This window comes from Zeugodacus cucurbitae, chromosome 3 (assembly GCF_028554725.1).
Source record: "Zeugodacus cucurbitae isolate PBARC_wt_2022May chromosome 3, idZeuCucr1.2, whole genome shotgun sequence".
NCBI lineage: Eukaryota > Metazoa > Arthropoda > Insecta > Diptera > Tephritidae > Zeugodacus > Zeugodacus cucurbitae.
Window position 1 is genome coordinate 48,912,396 of NC_071668.1, and position 14,417 is coordinate 48,926,812.

Below are 14,417 nucleotides of genomic sequence, written 5' to 3' on the forward strand. Positions count from 1 at the left end.
AAATTATCGATAATTATTAGAAACTTTATGCACAGGCATCTACACAGTTAATAATTATTGCCAACCAATTGCTAATATTAGCAATTTTGAAAATTTAATAGATATACTGTGTATTCCCAAATTCTTAGGGAGTTATCTAAACGGTATATGAATTATAATATAAATTTATGTGCCAATTAATTCAAATACTTTATCCAACACACTCATTATAAGAGTACTTTCTTTTGCCAACTTTACTATTTAATTATTGCCAACCAATTGCTAATATTAGCAATTTTGAAAATTTAATAGATATACTGTGTATTCCCAAATTCTTAGGGAGTTATCTAAACGGTATACGAATTATAATATAAATTTATGTGCCAATTAATTCAAATACTTTATCCAACACACTCATTATAAGAGTACTTTCTTTTGTCGACGAGATTTTACCTCTGGATTTCAAGGAATATTTTAAAGGGACGGCTTTTTTAAGTAATTGGAGTGTGGTAAGCAAAACTGCGTCCAAAATTATAAGAGGAAATTGCGTCCAAGTTGGAAAGAGGAGGATCTCCAGATTACGAATATATTTAATTTTTACACTATTTTGTTTATATGCACAATAACCATGTTGACAGATATCAAGTGTCATGAAGCATTTTGGCAGTGAGCATAAATATATAAATATGTCTCCAAGATGACCTGGAGACCTGCACTATTATCAATGTAAACATTTTTAATTATAAAACATGAACAAAAGCTGTTGATCGCCAACTCATTAATGTATGAACGATTATACTTATCCAAGCGTTTCCAATCGTGGTTTTAACTTTACCTTTAAAACTAATAGCAACTTTAATAGAGATATTTGGTAATTAAGAAATGATTTTCCAGATATCGTAAAAAACTACTTTAATCCTTCTTTAGGCACACATGATTTTCCCGATATCGTAAAAAACTACTTTAACCCTTCTTTAGGCACACACTTAGGATTGCAAACCCCATATAATATTATTATTTAAATTAAAATTCGTAATTATCGATAAAATTTTGTCAATCTTATGAGTTTTATTGTGTTTACATTATTATGCTTATTCTTGTGATACGATGCATTAAAAAGTAGTAGTTATTTGATATAAGTGGAAGAAGAGCCCTAATACAAAAAGAAACTATGGATAATAACGGCCAATGGATGACATCACTGCCAAATGAGCTGCGTAATTTGCCAATCATTAATCTTGCAATACCCGGTATAAATCATGATTTCAAATTTACACACACGTATTTTCAGTAATATAGTTTACTTTTATTATTTGGACAAATAAGGTTCTCATGATACAATGTCATATGGCATAAAATCTGGAGCAAAGCCAGCTCCAGATGCCGAACGGTCCACGAGGTGTCTGAATATCTTTTTCCCTTGCTGTGTCAGACGTTGGGCGAAGACACAGTCTTCCAGTATTGTGGAACAATTGTTGTTAGGTGTGCGTTATTTTGATTTGCGAGTATGCCAAAAAAACGATAAATTCTATTTTGCACATGGGCTCTTTGCTATGGAAATTTTTGAACCACTGGAAGAACTCAAACACTTTTTACTTTCAAATAAGGGAGAAGTTTGCATATTGGACTTCCAGCATTTTTACGATATAAATATATCACAACATTCGCAACTACAGAACCTTTTACTGCAATTATTTGACCCCCTGCTGTACACCAGAACTGATGGAGCCATAACTGACTTTACTTTGAATAGGTGCAGTGCATTGGATAAACAAATATTTTTGATTTATCGTCGTTGTCCGTTGCCATTGCCAAAAGAATTTTGGCCTAGTAATGCTTGGCCGACTCCATGGCCAAATGTAACTTCCATTAAAAAGCTAGAAACATATCTTCAAAAATCTCTACAATCCAGAAAACCTTCCCAGGGATTTGTCTCACAATGTGTATTAACACCTTCCGGAAAGTACATAACGCTGAGGTGGTTATTATGATATAAAATGAAAACATGAGATTAAAACCAAGGCTATTTCAGATTTTTTTCCTCTTTACGCAAAACTGCGAAAAAAGTCAACGAAAGGTTGAAGCCGTGGATTGAAGAACAAACTCCTGGACCATTTGTGGATCATGAACAGCCTACAACAAATGTGTTTATTACAGATTTTACTAGTTTAGATAATGGACTATTCTGTAAAATGGTTATCGGACTTAATTATAAAATTGAAAATCAGTCAAAAATCGGTGATAGTTAAAGCTAGAGTTGTATCCTGATGTACAATCATAAATAGCCGAATAGATGTAATGTTTAGTATTTAGGAATGTTATTTTGTACGCACAAACTTAAAGTGCACCCGTAATATTTTTGTAAATGTATGGATTATAAACATATAAGTAATACTGGAAAAAGCTTTATTTTAACAACATAAACTAAGATACAAATTGCAAACTTTTACTATATATTAGAATAAATTTATAGTTGAATTTTTTACAACTTGAAAAAAAAATTCCTTCTTTAATTCTTAATCCCCTCTTCCCCTTTACGAATAAATTGACCAACGACTTCACTTCTTGCTTATAATTTTAGCAAGCTGTTAACTTTTGTCATGACTTTATAGGAGGAAACACGTTCTGAGTTCGGAACTCATTTTTGTGATGTCAGTTAAGTGTGCGAGTATGACTTGTATCACGGGTTTGTTATTGAGTGCGTTAGAAAATTCTTTGTTTGGAATAAACTTCAAGAAACTCCCATTTTTAATTACTTCAAATTAAAATATATTGGAATAACAATTAAATTTTAATAATCAATTCTTAAATTAACATATTTCAATAATAATATGTATATTAATATTCATCACCGGGACCCAAATTTTGATAAGTATTTCTTTTTATACTCTCAAAAGTTGCTAAGAGAGTAATATAGTTTTGTTCACATAACGGTTGTTTGTAACACCCAAAACTAAACGAGTTAGATATGGGGTATATATATCAAAATGATCAGGGTGACGAGACGAGTCAAAATCCGACTATATCTCGACGAAACTTGGCACACATGTTCCTTGGGACCGTGAGAGGGTTGCTTTCGAGGGCAAAACCGAAAACACATAAAGTGCCATAACTAAGCCATAAATAAAGTTATAAAAGAAAAAAAGTTTGCTACAAAGGATCGTTCTAGTAAGGGCAATATTTGGATTAATTTTTTTGGGGAAGTGGGCCCCCAGTTTTTTGTATATATCTCGCAAACCAATTAAACTGTATAAACCAAACTTTCTGCATTAGGTTCCCTTACGTACTCCACCATACATCATGAAAATAGTTGAAATCGGATAATAACCACGCCCACCTCCCATACAAAGGTTAGGTTTAAAATTACTAAAAGTGAGTTAACTCACTTACGACAAGCGTCAGAAAACTAACTTTTACAGCAAAAATAGCAGAAAGAAGCTACACTCACATTTTTTTACAAAATGGGAAAATGGGCATGGCATCGCCCACTTATGGGTCAAAAACCATATCTCAGGAACTACTCGACAGATTTCAATGAAATTCGCTATATAATATTTTCTTGACACCCTGATGACACGTGTGGAAAATGGATGAAATCGGTTCACAACCACGACTACTTTCCATATAACTCAATTTTGAATTTCATCTTATTCATTCTCTTTATATACATAAGGAACCAATGAAGATAGCGAAATAAAACTTTGCACAAATACTGTATGATATGATATGTGGTATCACTTGTGAAAAAATTGTCGAAATCGGACTATAACTTTTCAATGCCCCGGATATCGAATATGAAGAACTCAGTGCCTTATGGTAATTTTTCACCGAAAATATCGGTAAATCTCTGAGATATCTTAATTTAATGCAGAGGAAATCTTTTTCTTCTAATAGTGTGTCTCTGTGCCAGAAATTGTTAAAATCAGGTCATAACTTCACCTAGCTCTCATATACCCAATTATAGGATTTTCAAAAATACGTGCTTATTGGTCTTAATAGCTTATAAATCGGTTAATATGTGAAATATCTTAGCCAAATTAAATGAGCATATAATCTATAATTACCTCAGCCTATATACTACATATGATGATTTTCGTTTTTCTATTGGACTTTATGCCGAATATATGGGCCAAATTGTGTGTTATCGTAATAAAAATATAGCAATAAATTGCGAGAGTGTAAAATGTTCGGTTGCGCCCGAACTTAACCTCTCCTTACTTTTTTTCTATATTAATTATTTCATTCGTTTCTTTTTACTGCAATGCATGTAAAATAAAATTCATGCACAATTTGACAACTCATGCACATGAAATTCAATACTTTGCCTAAAATAATGCAATGCCGTTTACGAATATTGTGCATTGCATATTGCGTTAACGAAAGCAGTCGATCATTTTATACCCTTGCAATTTGTAAGGACAAAGTCTGGACTTATTTCATTTACTTTCGGCATTCAACTAAAGTATGCCTTAGTTCATGCTTTCACGCTTTATAGCTTTGAAAGCTATTAATTTATGTAACTTAAAGCCTAGCTACAAAATTTACAATAAAAACTATATCAAAATTAAAGAAACAAGGATTAATCTTAATTTAAAAATGATGCAGTGGGACGCAACTGAGAAAAATAAATACGTATTAGAATACTGCACTCTGGACAATCACAGGATACCTCTTGATGTCACCTGAAGAACACTTACATAATGAGGTCGCTATTCTACTGGTTTCTGCTGGGGTGCTTTCGTCGAAATCAATCCTGGAGTCATTTACTGGAATCAAACCGCCTCCCAGTTGCATAACTCCGACATCGAAGAATACGCCGACCAGACTTCGCATGCAGATAGGCCTCTAAGGCCTTTCACAATGGACTCCATCTTTGACTCCCTCTCTTGACTCATCTAACACCCCTGTCCCGATTGATCCGATCCTATCGAAATAGCTCGAAATACCTCCTGGGCCTACAGGTAGATTACCTCCAGGACAACTAGATTAATGTTTACCGGTTCAAACAGGGTCTGGGTAATCGTTATACCAGCAAAAACATTAAAAACTGACATAATTCAAAGGCGAATTTAATATATTTTCAGCACTAGGCTGAAGTAGCATGTCCAAGATCATATGTTTACTTAATTTTGCTAAGACGTAGATAAAGTCCACTAGAATTCTGAAAATTCTTATATAAGGTGTATAACCATATATGCAAAGTACAGAACTGCTCTGATCCAATCTGTATCGTGGGGAACGTATAAGCTTTTAAGAAATAGTTTTTCACATATACACTAGCGCTAAAAAGTTTGGACTCACATCACCAGTTTCAATTTCGGCAAATTTAAAACTACGTAAATCAAATAGACTTCGAAATATTTTTATAATAAAAATCAATATTGCTAAAATGTAAATATTATTATGGAATGTTCGGAAAGATTATTTCAATGGGACCACATACCCATATGTAACTACTACAATAATTGAATGAAACCATTTAATATTTTTTATTAAATAAAATAACATTATTTATTAATTTGTTCAAAATATAAAAAATATGTATTCAACAGTTATATTCGAAGGGTTAAACATGACGAATATATAATACACAGATTTTACTAATAAAAGGATATTAAAACATAATATTTGTCTAAATACTAATCTATGAGAAAACGTACAGCCTTTGGCATTTTAGTTGCCGCTACTTCACCACCCTCAACGTGCTCACTTCGATCAAGGTAAGTACGCATACCATGCATAATTTTCTCAATTTCTATTAATGATTCTCGAAAACGTTGCTGCTCCTCACTAGAGATTTCATTTGGTAAATTTTCCTGCTCATTATTAAAGCGATTACATAGCAATCTTAAACGTGAAGTGGAACGCTCCATATCACGTAGATGCATTAGGGCCAATGTGTTAAAATCACTTCTTAAATTATTAGAGTTCGAAGTAGTATTATTTGTGGTAAAGTTTTCCGATATATTCTGTGTGTTTCTTGCCGATGAGTCAATACAATCGTCGTACTGCAACACCTTCTTCGTGATGAATCTACCCGGTAACGATGACTGCACGTAGCATTCATCACTTATTAAAGACGACGCTTTAATAGGCGATGGTGAATGCGAAGATGTGTTGAATAAGTGTAGTTTATTTATTGGCTTTTTCAACAAAGCGTCCTTAACAACACTTAAATTGAGTGAAATTCGACTGGAGTTCAGTGAATCGTTTAATGTTGCGCAGTCATCACTTTCCATTGGCTCCCAATTCATATCTACGCAATTGAACAGATTGTCGCTAGTTAAGTCATCATTGTTACGCACCATATCAAGCCAGACACTGAGCCTCGCAATGGGCCATTCTGCTTTACGTTGAAGTGGTTTGTCATGCAATAGGACAACGGTATGAAATATGCCGAATTCGTCAAGTACTTGTGAGTGTCGAAACTCTATCTGCATACCCAAACTACGGCACCGTTGCGTTGCTTCCTTTACCTAAAAATAAAAAGTCGTTTGGTTAAAGTGGTAACGAACACTTTTTTTGAATAATATGGAAATTTATCAGCAGTTCAAATAAAATAGTATAAACTAATTTTTTAATTATACAGCCGAGAAGGTTGACTTTAAAGCAATAAAATCTTTCAATTTCATATGCTTTACTTGGGACAATTGAGTTGTCGGAAGAAAAAATATTGCACCATTATATTAAAGAAAGCTTTAAAGCTTTTCGAAAAATTGTATCTTTTAATGAAGTCTCTCTAACTCGAAGTTTTTTTTATGGATTGTGGTGATTCGAGTTAGTTAAGTTAAACCGAACCCAATGCTTCTAAAAAATGTAAAAACATGGATGATTTTACGTTTTCAAGTATACTAAGGCCAGTACCCACATGCGATATAAAATGCAATTAAAGGAGCTTGCAGAAGTTATATATAACAATTGTGTAGAAGGTAAGCTAGACATAGTTGTTGAATACAAGACTCCTGCTGGACATAACATTGTTCTAAAATTTGTATCTGCGCATGCTCATTTTTATAATCAACAATTCGGATATTCTACATTGAGATGAAATAATTTCGTCTGCTGACATTAATATCAATTTGTTTGCATTCAAACAATGTTAATTTAGACCTAAACAAATACATTAAAATATATACCGCGAGTCTGCTAGTTGCCGTGGATAACAGTATTATCAGACAATTTTAGCTATAAAACCTATTACAGTACGTTAAATGAAGAAATCATCTATAGTACATACGAGTATAATATATATATAATGATGTATATTATGTATATAATCATATCTATATATATATATATATATATATATATATTAAGTATAGGCATACATACCATTAGCTGTGTTTTATGCAGACTCTTATCACTGGGATTCTGCATAATATTATTGATGTCATCCAGTAAATTTGATTTGAAAGTTGGCGTATAAGGTGTAATTACAGGAGTTTGGTTTGTATTATTTTGTGCTTCTTCTTGAAAAGCTTTTCGTTCAGTTTCCAGTATTTCTCTATTACATTTATATTTTAACTGTTCCAATTCAAGCTTTTGCATGCGTTCATTAAAATTCCGTTCATTCTCGGCACGTTCAAATTCTATGCGCGACAGAGCTGCACGTTTTTCCTCTTCCAATTCGCGTCGAAGTTTCTCTTCCTGTTTGTGTAAAATTTCTTCATGAGCCATTTGAAAATCGACCACCTGTTCAAAGCAAATAATACAATTCAATTAATTATATATTTTTAAGGTATGCTTTTGTGCAAATTTAAAAAGAAATATTTATATGTCGCATAACTCCATAATTGACTTGCGCAGAGTTAGTGAACTAACTTATTTTAAAAATTTCCTTATGTTTTATTATGTTTATTTTAGTTAAAAACTTTTTTGTTTGTTTAATTATGGAAAAAATGTAGTTACAAAAACAATTAATAATACAGCACTAACATTAGTTGTAGTCATATTCATCTTATTATTTCATTTTGTCTAATGCGTAGCACACTTACTGTAAAGGCAGGTTAGTGGACACAGCCTTACTCATAGTTGTCTCATGGATAGAGAAGGCTATCAGAAATGACTCAAAGTTATCTTAATGTCATAACGAGTTGGGCTTTGGACAACGGTCTTTCTATATATCCTAGCAAGACTGAGCTAGTTCATTTTACCAGGAGATACAAAATACCGGATGCTCCTCTGCGTCGATGGGTGCAGTTAATACCAAAAGACTTCACTAACCAAAAAGCTAGTGAGTGTGTAGCGGGCGGCTGTGTGTGGTGCGCTACGGACCACACCGACTTTGGCTCTGAATTCCCTACTGCATATAGCACCCGTGGACATATCCGGAAGGTGTATGGCCGCGAAAACTACTATCAGGCTGAGAGAGGCCGGGTATATAAGAGAGTGCGTGCCCGGGCACTCTAGTATCCTCCGGCGCTTCGACTTCATTCCGAGGCTAATGGACTACCATCATGTCGACGAGCCCTACCCTGGCGGTTTCTTCTCTGCTCTTATACCTTCAAGAGAGGGTTGGGTGGGTAGGAGTCGCTGGAGGAGAGGCGTGGTAAGCTTCGTTACGGATTAGCGGGGAAGGTTGGGGGAGGATTTTATTGTCGGGAATTTCTCATCAACTTCAGCTTCAGGCTTTCGGACTACTGTAGCGTTTTTCAAGCGGAAGTGGCTGCCATAGAGGTTGCAGCGGTGTGCATCAGCTTTCAGAGAGGTGACGATCTCAGATAGTAGGGCGGCACTATTAGCCTTAAGCTCAATGACTGTGCGTTCCAAGCTGGTAAAGGATTGCCTCGCTATCAGTTGCATCGGAACACTTCGCAATCATAAAAGTTTAGGTGCCTGGCCACAGTTGAATTGCAGAAACTGCAAGGCTGATGAGCTTGCTAGGCTAGGCACTTCGGTCTCACTTACAGTGGAATGGGAACAAGTAGGAGCGCCGCTGTCCTCTTGCAACTTGCTTCTGGATGAATGGGTCTCAATGGCCCAAATAAATCGCGAGAGGTCAAGGGAACTCTTTGCCCTAAACAAGGTCAATTTTTCCCAAGTTATGGAGTTCTAACTGGCCATTGTCCCATCGGGATACACGCGGTCAAATTAAAAAAATTTACCTGATGCTAGCTGCAAAAGTTGCCTAGAAGAAGGTGATGTAGAATCCTCCCAGCATTTCCTTGTGGAATGCCCCGCCTTTGCGAGATATAGACAAAAATTCTTGGATCTCACTTTTTTGGGCACCCCCGCGAATTAGCGGATACAGAAGTTAAAAACCTTTGCAAATTTGTGGTAGAATCTAAGCGCTTTGTCGAGTAATAGTGAGAGGGTTGAATTTTACGGTATCACAAAGGACTGCTCTGAATAGTCTAAGTGGGTTTCCCTTTCCAAGGAAACTGCCTTCGTACCTAGCCTAACCCATATTAAGTTAGAAATTAGTATTTTATTTTCTACAAGCTGATACATCGTTATCGATCTCTTCGACATACATGTATATTTTCCGTTCTCACGGTCGGATCTGCCTAACTGAAAAGTGACGGACTGTCACTCGGCAAAATTCCTCAAAATTAGGGAATGTTTTCTGTCGTTACAACAAGAACAATAAACATACATATTTTCTGGAAAAGTGCATAAATAATTCCTAACATGAAGATTCTTGCTAATTTAAGTGGACGCAAAAGCTATCTATACTATATTACAGAATACATATATCTACATATACTAAATCGTTTTCTAATGAAATCCCTTTGTGACAGCTATTTTGTAATCAGTTTTACTTGCTCACGGGGATTCTCAAAGGTGTACTTTGTATTAATTTTTAGATTCCAAATTAAATATACGTAGAAATACAATATTTTTAAAACCTCTATATGAGATTAAGTTAGTTGAAAGTATTTCTTAATTAATAACGGGATTAAAACTTGAATATTTGCCGTCTAAAGCGCATACTAGTGTACGTGTGAATGTGAACACATATTATTGTTTGAAATCTTCTGTCTATTTAGGAAGATTTCGAGAAATCTTGAATTACTCGTATCTTTTGGAACTGAATAGTAAATATAACCAAAAAGTATAACTTTTTAAGAAAAGGAAAAAAATATTATGAATAGGTAAACAAAAACATTTTTTAATGTATTTGTAAAAGTTATATGTATGTTTTACGGTTGTGTTTACGAGTTTTGTGTCTTATAAAAAATCTAAAATAGCAACTAGCACATCTTTTACTCGTATATGTATACAAGTGTATGTGTGTGCTCATGTGTATATATTATAATCAGATTTTTTTTATCTAGAAGGTCATTACTATGTTGATAAAGTTGACTTATTATTGTTTACATATTTGCTTCATATTCTTACATATATATTTTACCCATACATAATTATGAATATAAATACATGTGCATATAAAATGATGAATTTTAGAATTATTAGATAAATCAAACACCAAGCAGGGATACAAGTAGTAAACAGTTATTGTTAGAAATTTTAAGAATACGAATTACGTTTGGTCGTGGCCGTATTTTTAACCCATGATTCATAATTTGCAGCGTGGTAGGTACACGTTTAACGTAATTTGGTCAATGTTTATGTCACAGCAGTTCTGGAACTCTGAAGTGTACCAAGCTGCATGAATTTTGTCCGGAATTGTATCAATCCAGACAAATTACAGCGCAATTCTACACTCTGTCTGCAGTTTTATATGATCTTGTGTTGCTATTTTATATTTAGTATAGTTTCACCTGCATATCTACTTTTATAAGGAAATAACTTTTAAATTTTAATCAAGAAATGTATTAGGTAAATAATATGTCTCAAAAAAAAAGAGAAAAGAGAAAAGAGAGGCGTCTTGAAATTTGTATAATGAAATCGTAGACTTTCTGTTCAAGATGTAAAAGAAAATTTGTGAATAATACTATACGTCAAAATCGATTTTTTTCTGGGAATTGGATAAATAAGTAAAAATTATATTCTCCGATTTTCGAATATATATTTTTCCAAATATGGATATAATCTACATTTCAAAAAATTCAATGTCAAAATTCATGGATCAAAATTTGATCTTCGAAAAAAATCAAAAAATTTAATATCGAAAAATACTGGACCTGTTATAACATCTGAAGGTTCTTATGACTAAGTCCTATATCATTGACAATTAGACAAAGTCTTTCGTTCGCTAGAGAACAAATAAATAAGCCAATATCGCAGGCAGAAAGCTACCTGCTTCAGAGCTCAATATAGAAAAGCCTTACAGCAACAAGAAAGTGTATGGATTGAAGCGTAGTGGATCAGCTGCATTTTATTGAATCACACATGAACAATACTCTATATTTAAATAATTTTGAGAAGCGATTTGAATCATAGTTTTGCGAAATTGTTGTTGGTTTTGACCGAACATTTTATACACTCGAAATTTATTTATTTAATTTTATTAATCTTATATAATACACAATTTGACCCACATATTCGTCATATATATGGTATAAAGTTCATTGAAAGTTGGAAACCCTAATATTAGGATAGAAGCACCGAGGTCCGCATATTTGATATAAGGGCCTTACTTTACATATTGTAAAGTAAACTATTCAGATCGACTTCAAATTTCTGGTATATAGGAAGTAGTCGTGGTTGTGAACCGATTCGGCCTATTTTCATAACACATCATTGGGATGCAACGGAAATATTACAAACCGAATTGCATTGGTCGAGTAGTTTCGGAGATATGGTTCTTGAGCCATAAGTGGGCGGAGCCAGCATTAACAGCAATAACAATCTCAGCCTGGAAATCCAACGCAGAATCACTCTTGCCAACAGGTGTTACTATGGACTAAGTTGGCAATTGAAAAGTAAAGTCCTCTCTCGACGAACAAAAACCAAACTCTACAAGTCTCTCATCATTCACGTCCTACTTTACGGTGCAGAAGCGTGGACGATGTCAACATCCGATGAGACGGCACTAGGAGTTTTCGAGAGAAAGGTTTTGCGGAATATTTATGGTCCCTTAAACATTGGCAACGGCGAATACCGCAGACGATGGAACGATGAGCTGTATGTGTTATTCGACGACATAGACATAGTCCAGCGAATAAAAAAACAGCGGCTACGCTGGCTAGGTCATGTTGTTCGAATGGATGAAAGTGTTCCAGCTCTGAAAGTATTCGATGCAGTACCCGCTGGTGGAAGCCGAGGAAGAGGGAGACCTCCACTCCGATGGAAGGACCAGGTTGAGAGGGACCTGACTTCGCTTGGTATAACCAATTGGCGCCAAACTGCCAGAAGGAGGGATACGTGGCGCGCTGTTTTGGACTCGGCTATAACCGAGTAGCGGAGTCTTTTATGTGTTTTCGGTTTTGTGCGATTTTGTGGGCATGGCAGTGGTCAACTTTCGAAAACAACCTGGTGCCAAGAAACATGTGTGCCAAGTTTCATCAATATATCTTAATTTTTACTCAAGTCACAGCTTGCACAGACGGACGGACGGACATACATACATCCGGATTTGAACTCCACTCTTCTTCCTGATCACTTTGGTATATATAACCCTATGTACATCTAACTCGTTTAGTTTTGGGTGTTACAAACAACAGTTATGTGAACAAAACTATAATACACTCTTAGCAACTTTGTTGGAGAGTATAAAAATACAGTTGAAATTCCATAACTTGAATTAGCAATAGCAATAAACGTCAAATCTCTTGAACTTGAAGTTTTTTGTGGGTTATGGTGATTCGAGTTAGGGAAGTTCAACTATGATTATAATTTTAAATCACTTCTTTTTGTACGCAACACATTCATATATTTTTGTGAATCTGTAGTAATTTACTTAAACTCACCAATTTTTTATTTCGCTGGGAGCAAAATGGATTTGATATTCGGAAATAATGTGTACCTCCGATTACTAAACGGTCTCCATGAAATATTTTTTTTCGTTCGGTCACAAGATCACCATTCAGATAGGTTTCAAAATCCTCATTTTGCGGGATAATAAACAGTTCGCCATGTTTATTTTCGATTATACTGAAATATATTGAATGAGAATTAGATAGCGATTACACAAAAATATTAAAACATGTTCTAAACATACCAATGGTGATAGGCAACCAATGGACCGTCGAGTAAAATATCCGGTTGACTACAATAGGATGAGGTGCGTGTACGACCTATCTTCACCTGACCTTCGGGTAATATATAAAACAGTGTATTACTAAAAATGGCATCAGCAGTCAAGTTTACAAGACACGCATGTTTTTGATCTGTTGATAATTCTAAGGCCAGCCCCTTACGACGTAGCAGTCGTAGTTCAGACTTTCGCTGATCTTCAGCTTCTTTTAAGCGCTGCATCCATGATTTTTGCGCTTTATCCAGTTCTCTTTCGCGCTCAGCAAGTTGCTGTCGTAACGCATCCACCTCGCTCTCATCAACTGATGTTTCGATAATGATTTTTCTCGGCGTTGGATTACTATTAGCCGACAAGCGGCGTTGGCGTTCATATTCATTTCTCAATGACTTAAGACGGTCCACTTCTGCACGTAGCTCCCGTATTATTTTATCATGTGGCGATTCATTCACTTTGACCCGATTCACTATTGTACGAGCTTGACAAGCGTAACGTAAGGTGGCTAGAGTCTCATCGATATTTATATTGGCTGGCGAAATTGTGGCAAGCATAACCGTCTTCGAGTTGCCCCCGAGGTTTTCCTAAATTAAAGAAACATAAATAATTTTGTTGTTATAGGTAAAAGTTTACATAAATACTTAAGTCAACATTAGTAAGGTAACAATATTACTTAATTTTAACCGTATTGGCAAATAGGCATTAATGAAAACTTCTTAAAGAAATCATTAAGTATTTGGTCCTTCAAAAGCCGTTTAATTCGATCAACGGCTATGAGTTGTATTAAAGGGATGTTGTCAGAAAACATGTCTTTATTACTTTATGCACGCATACTTAATCAAAAAAGTAGATATAACATGAAAAAATTGGTAAAAATTAAATTTATTTCTTTAATTATATGTACAATTATGAATCAGATGTGATTTAGGTTAATATTTAACTTCGTATTTAGGATTCATATTTATGTGTTTTATGACAATAGAGATAAAAACTTCTTGTCGTTTCGCTATTACTCGTTTTCTTAGAATCACTGTCTATTGATGAGACTTGCTGCAGAGATATAACTTAAAATAAACACATACATTTTTTTCTTATCGGCCTGAGAAATATAAATAAGCTAACTGGCGGACTAAAAACACCTTTTTTGGCAAACTATAACGATCTTCAGATTTTTCGATGCCAGTATTGTAGTAGAAGTACAAATGACACAGGGTTCAGATCTCGAGAATTTGGGAATACTTAAGTTATTCATTGATGTGTGGCATGGTCAGTTGGTGAGCTCGCGGAGCATCCACCTTACACAGAACTTATGCAGAGCCAAATATTCGTATACGATATGTCC

The 14,417-nt window shown here is 34.7% G+C and overlaps 2 protein-coding genes across 2 annotated transcripts in view; one reads left to right on the forward strand and one right to left on the reverse strand.

The window, feature by feature from the left end:
• Positions 1 to 1,023: 1,023 nt before the first annotated feature.
• LOC105219578 (PI-PLC X domain-containing protein 3) lies at positions 1,024 to 2,482 on the forward strand. Its single transcript, XM_011195822.3, has 3 exons — positions 1,024 to 1,229; positions 1,306 to 1,957; positions 2,012 to 2,482. Exons 1-3 carry the CDS (start codon positions 1,151 to 1,153, stop codon positions 2,226 to 2,228), a joined length of 948 nt encoding a protein of 315 aa, XP_011194124.1. The 5' UTR covers positions 1,024 to 1,150; the 3' UTR covers positions 2,229 to 2,482.
• Positions 2,483 to 5,507: 3,025 nt separating this feature from the next.
• The window catches only part of LOC105219577 (kinesin-like protein KIF14), a 33,319-nt gene continuing 24,409 nt past the window's right edge, over positions 5,508 to 14,417 (reverse strand). The window contains exons 2-5 of the mRNA XM_011195821.3: positions 13,046 to 13,659; positions 12,795 to 12,978; positions 7,312 to 7,671; positions 5,508 to 6,455 (exon numbers count right to left, since the gene is read on the reverse strand). Of these exons, the coding sequence (XP_011194123.1) occupies positions 5,619 to 6,455; positions 7,312 to 7,671; positions 12,795 to 12,978; positions 13,046 to 13,659 (1,995 nt within the window). The 3' untranslated portion in view covers positions 5,508 to 5,618. The remainder of the gene's footprint in view (positions 6,456 to 7,311; positions 7,672 to 12,794; positions 12,979 to 13,045; positions 13,660 to 14,417) is intronic.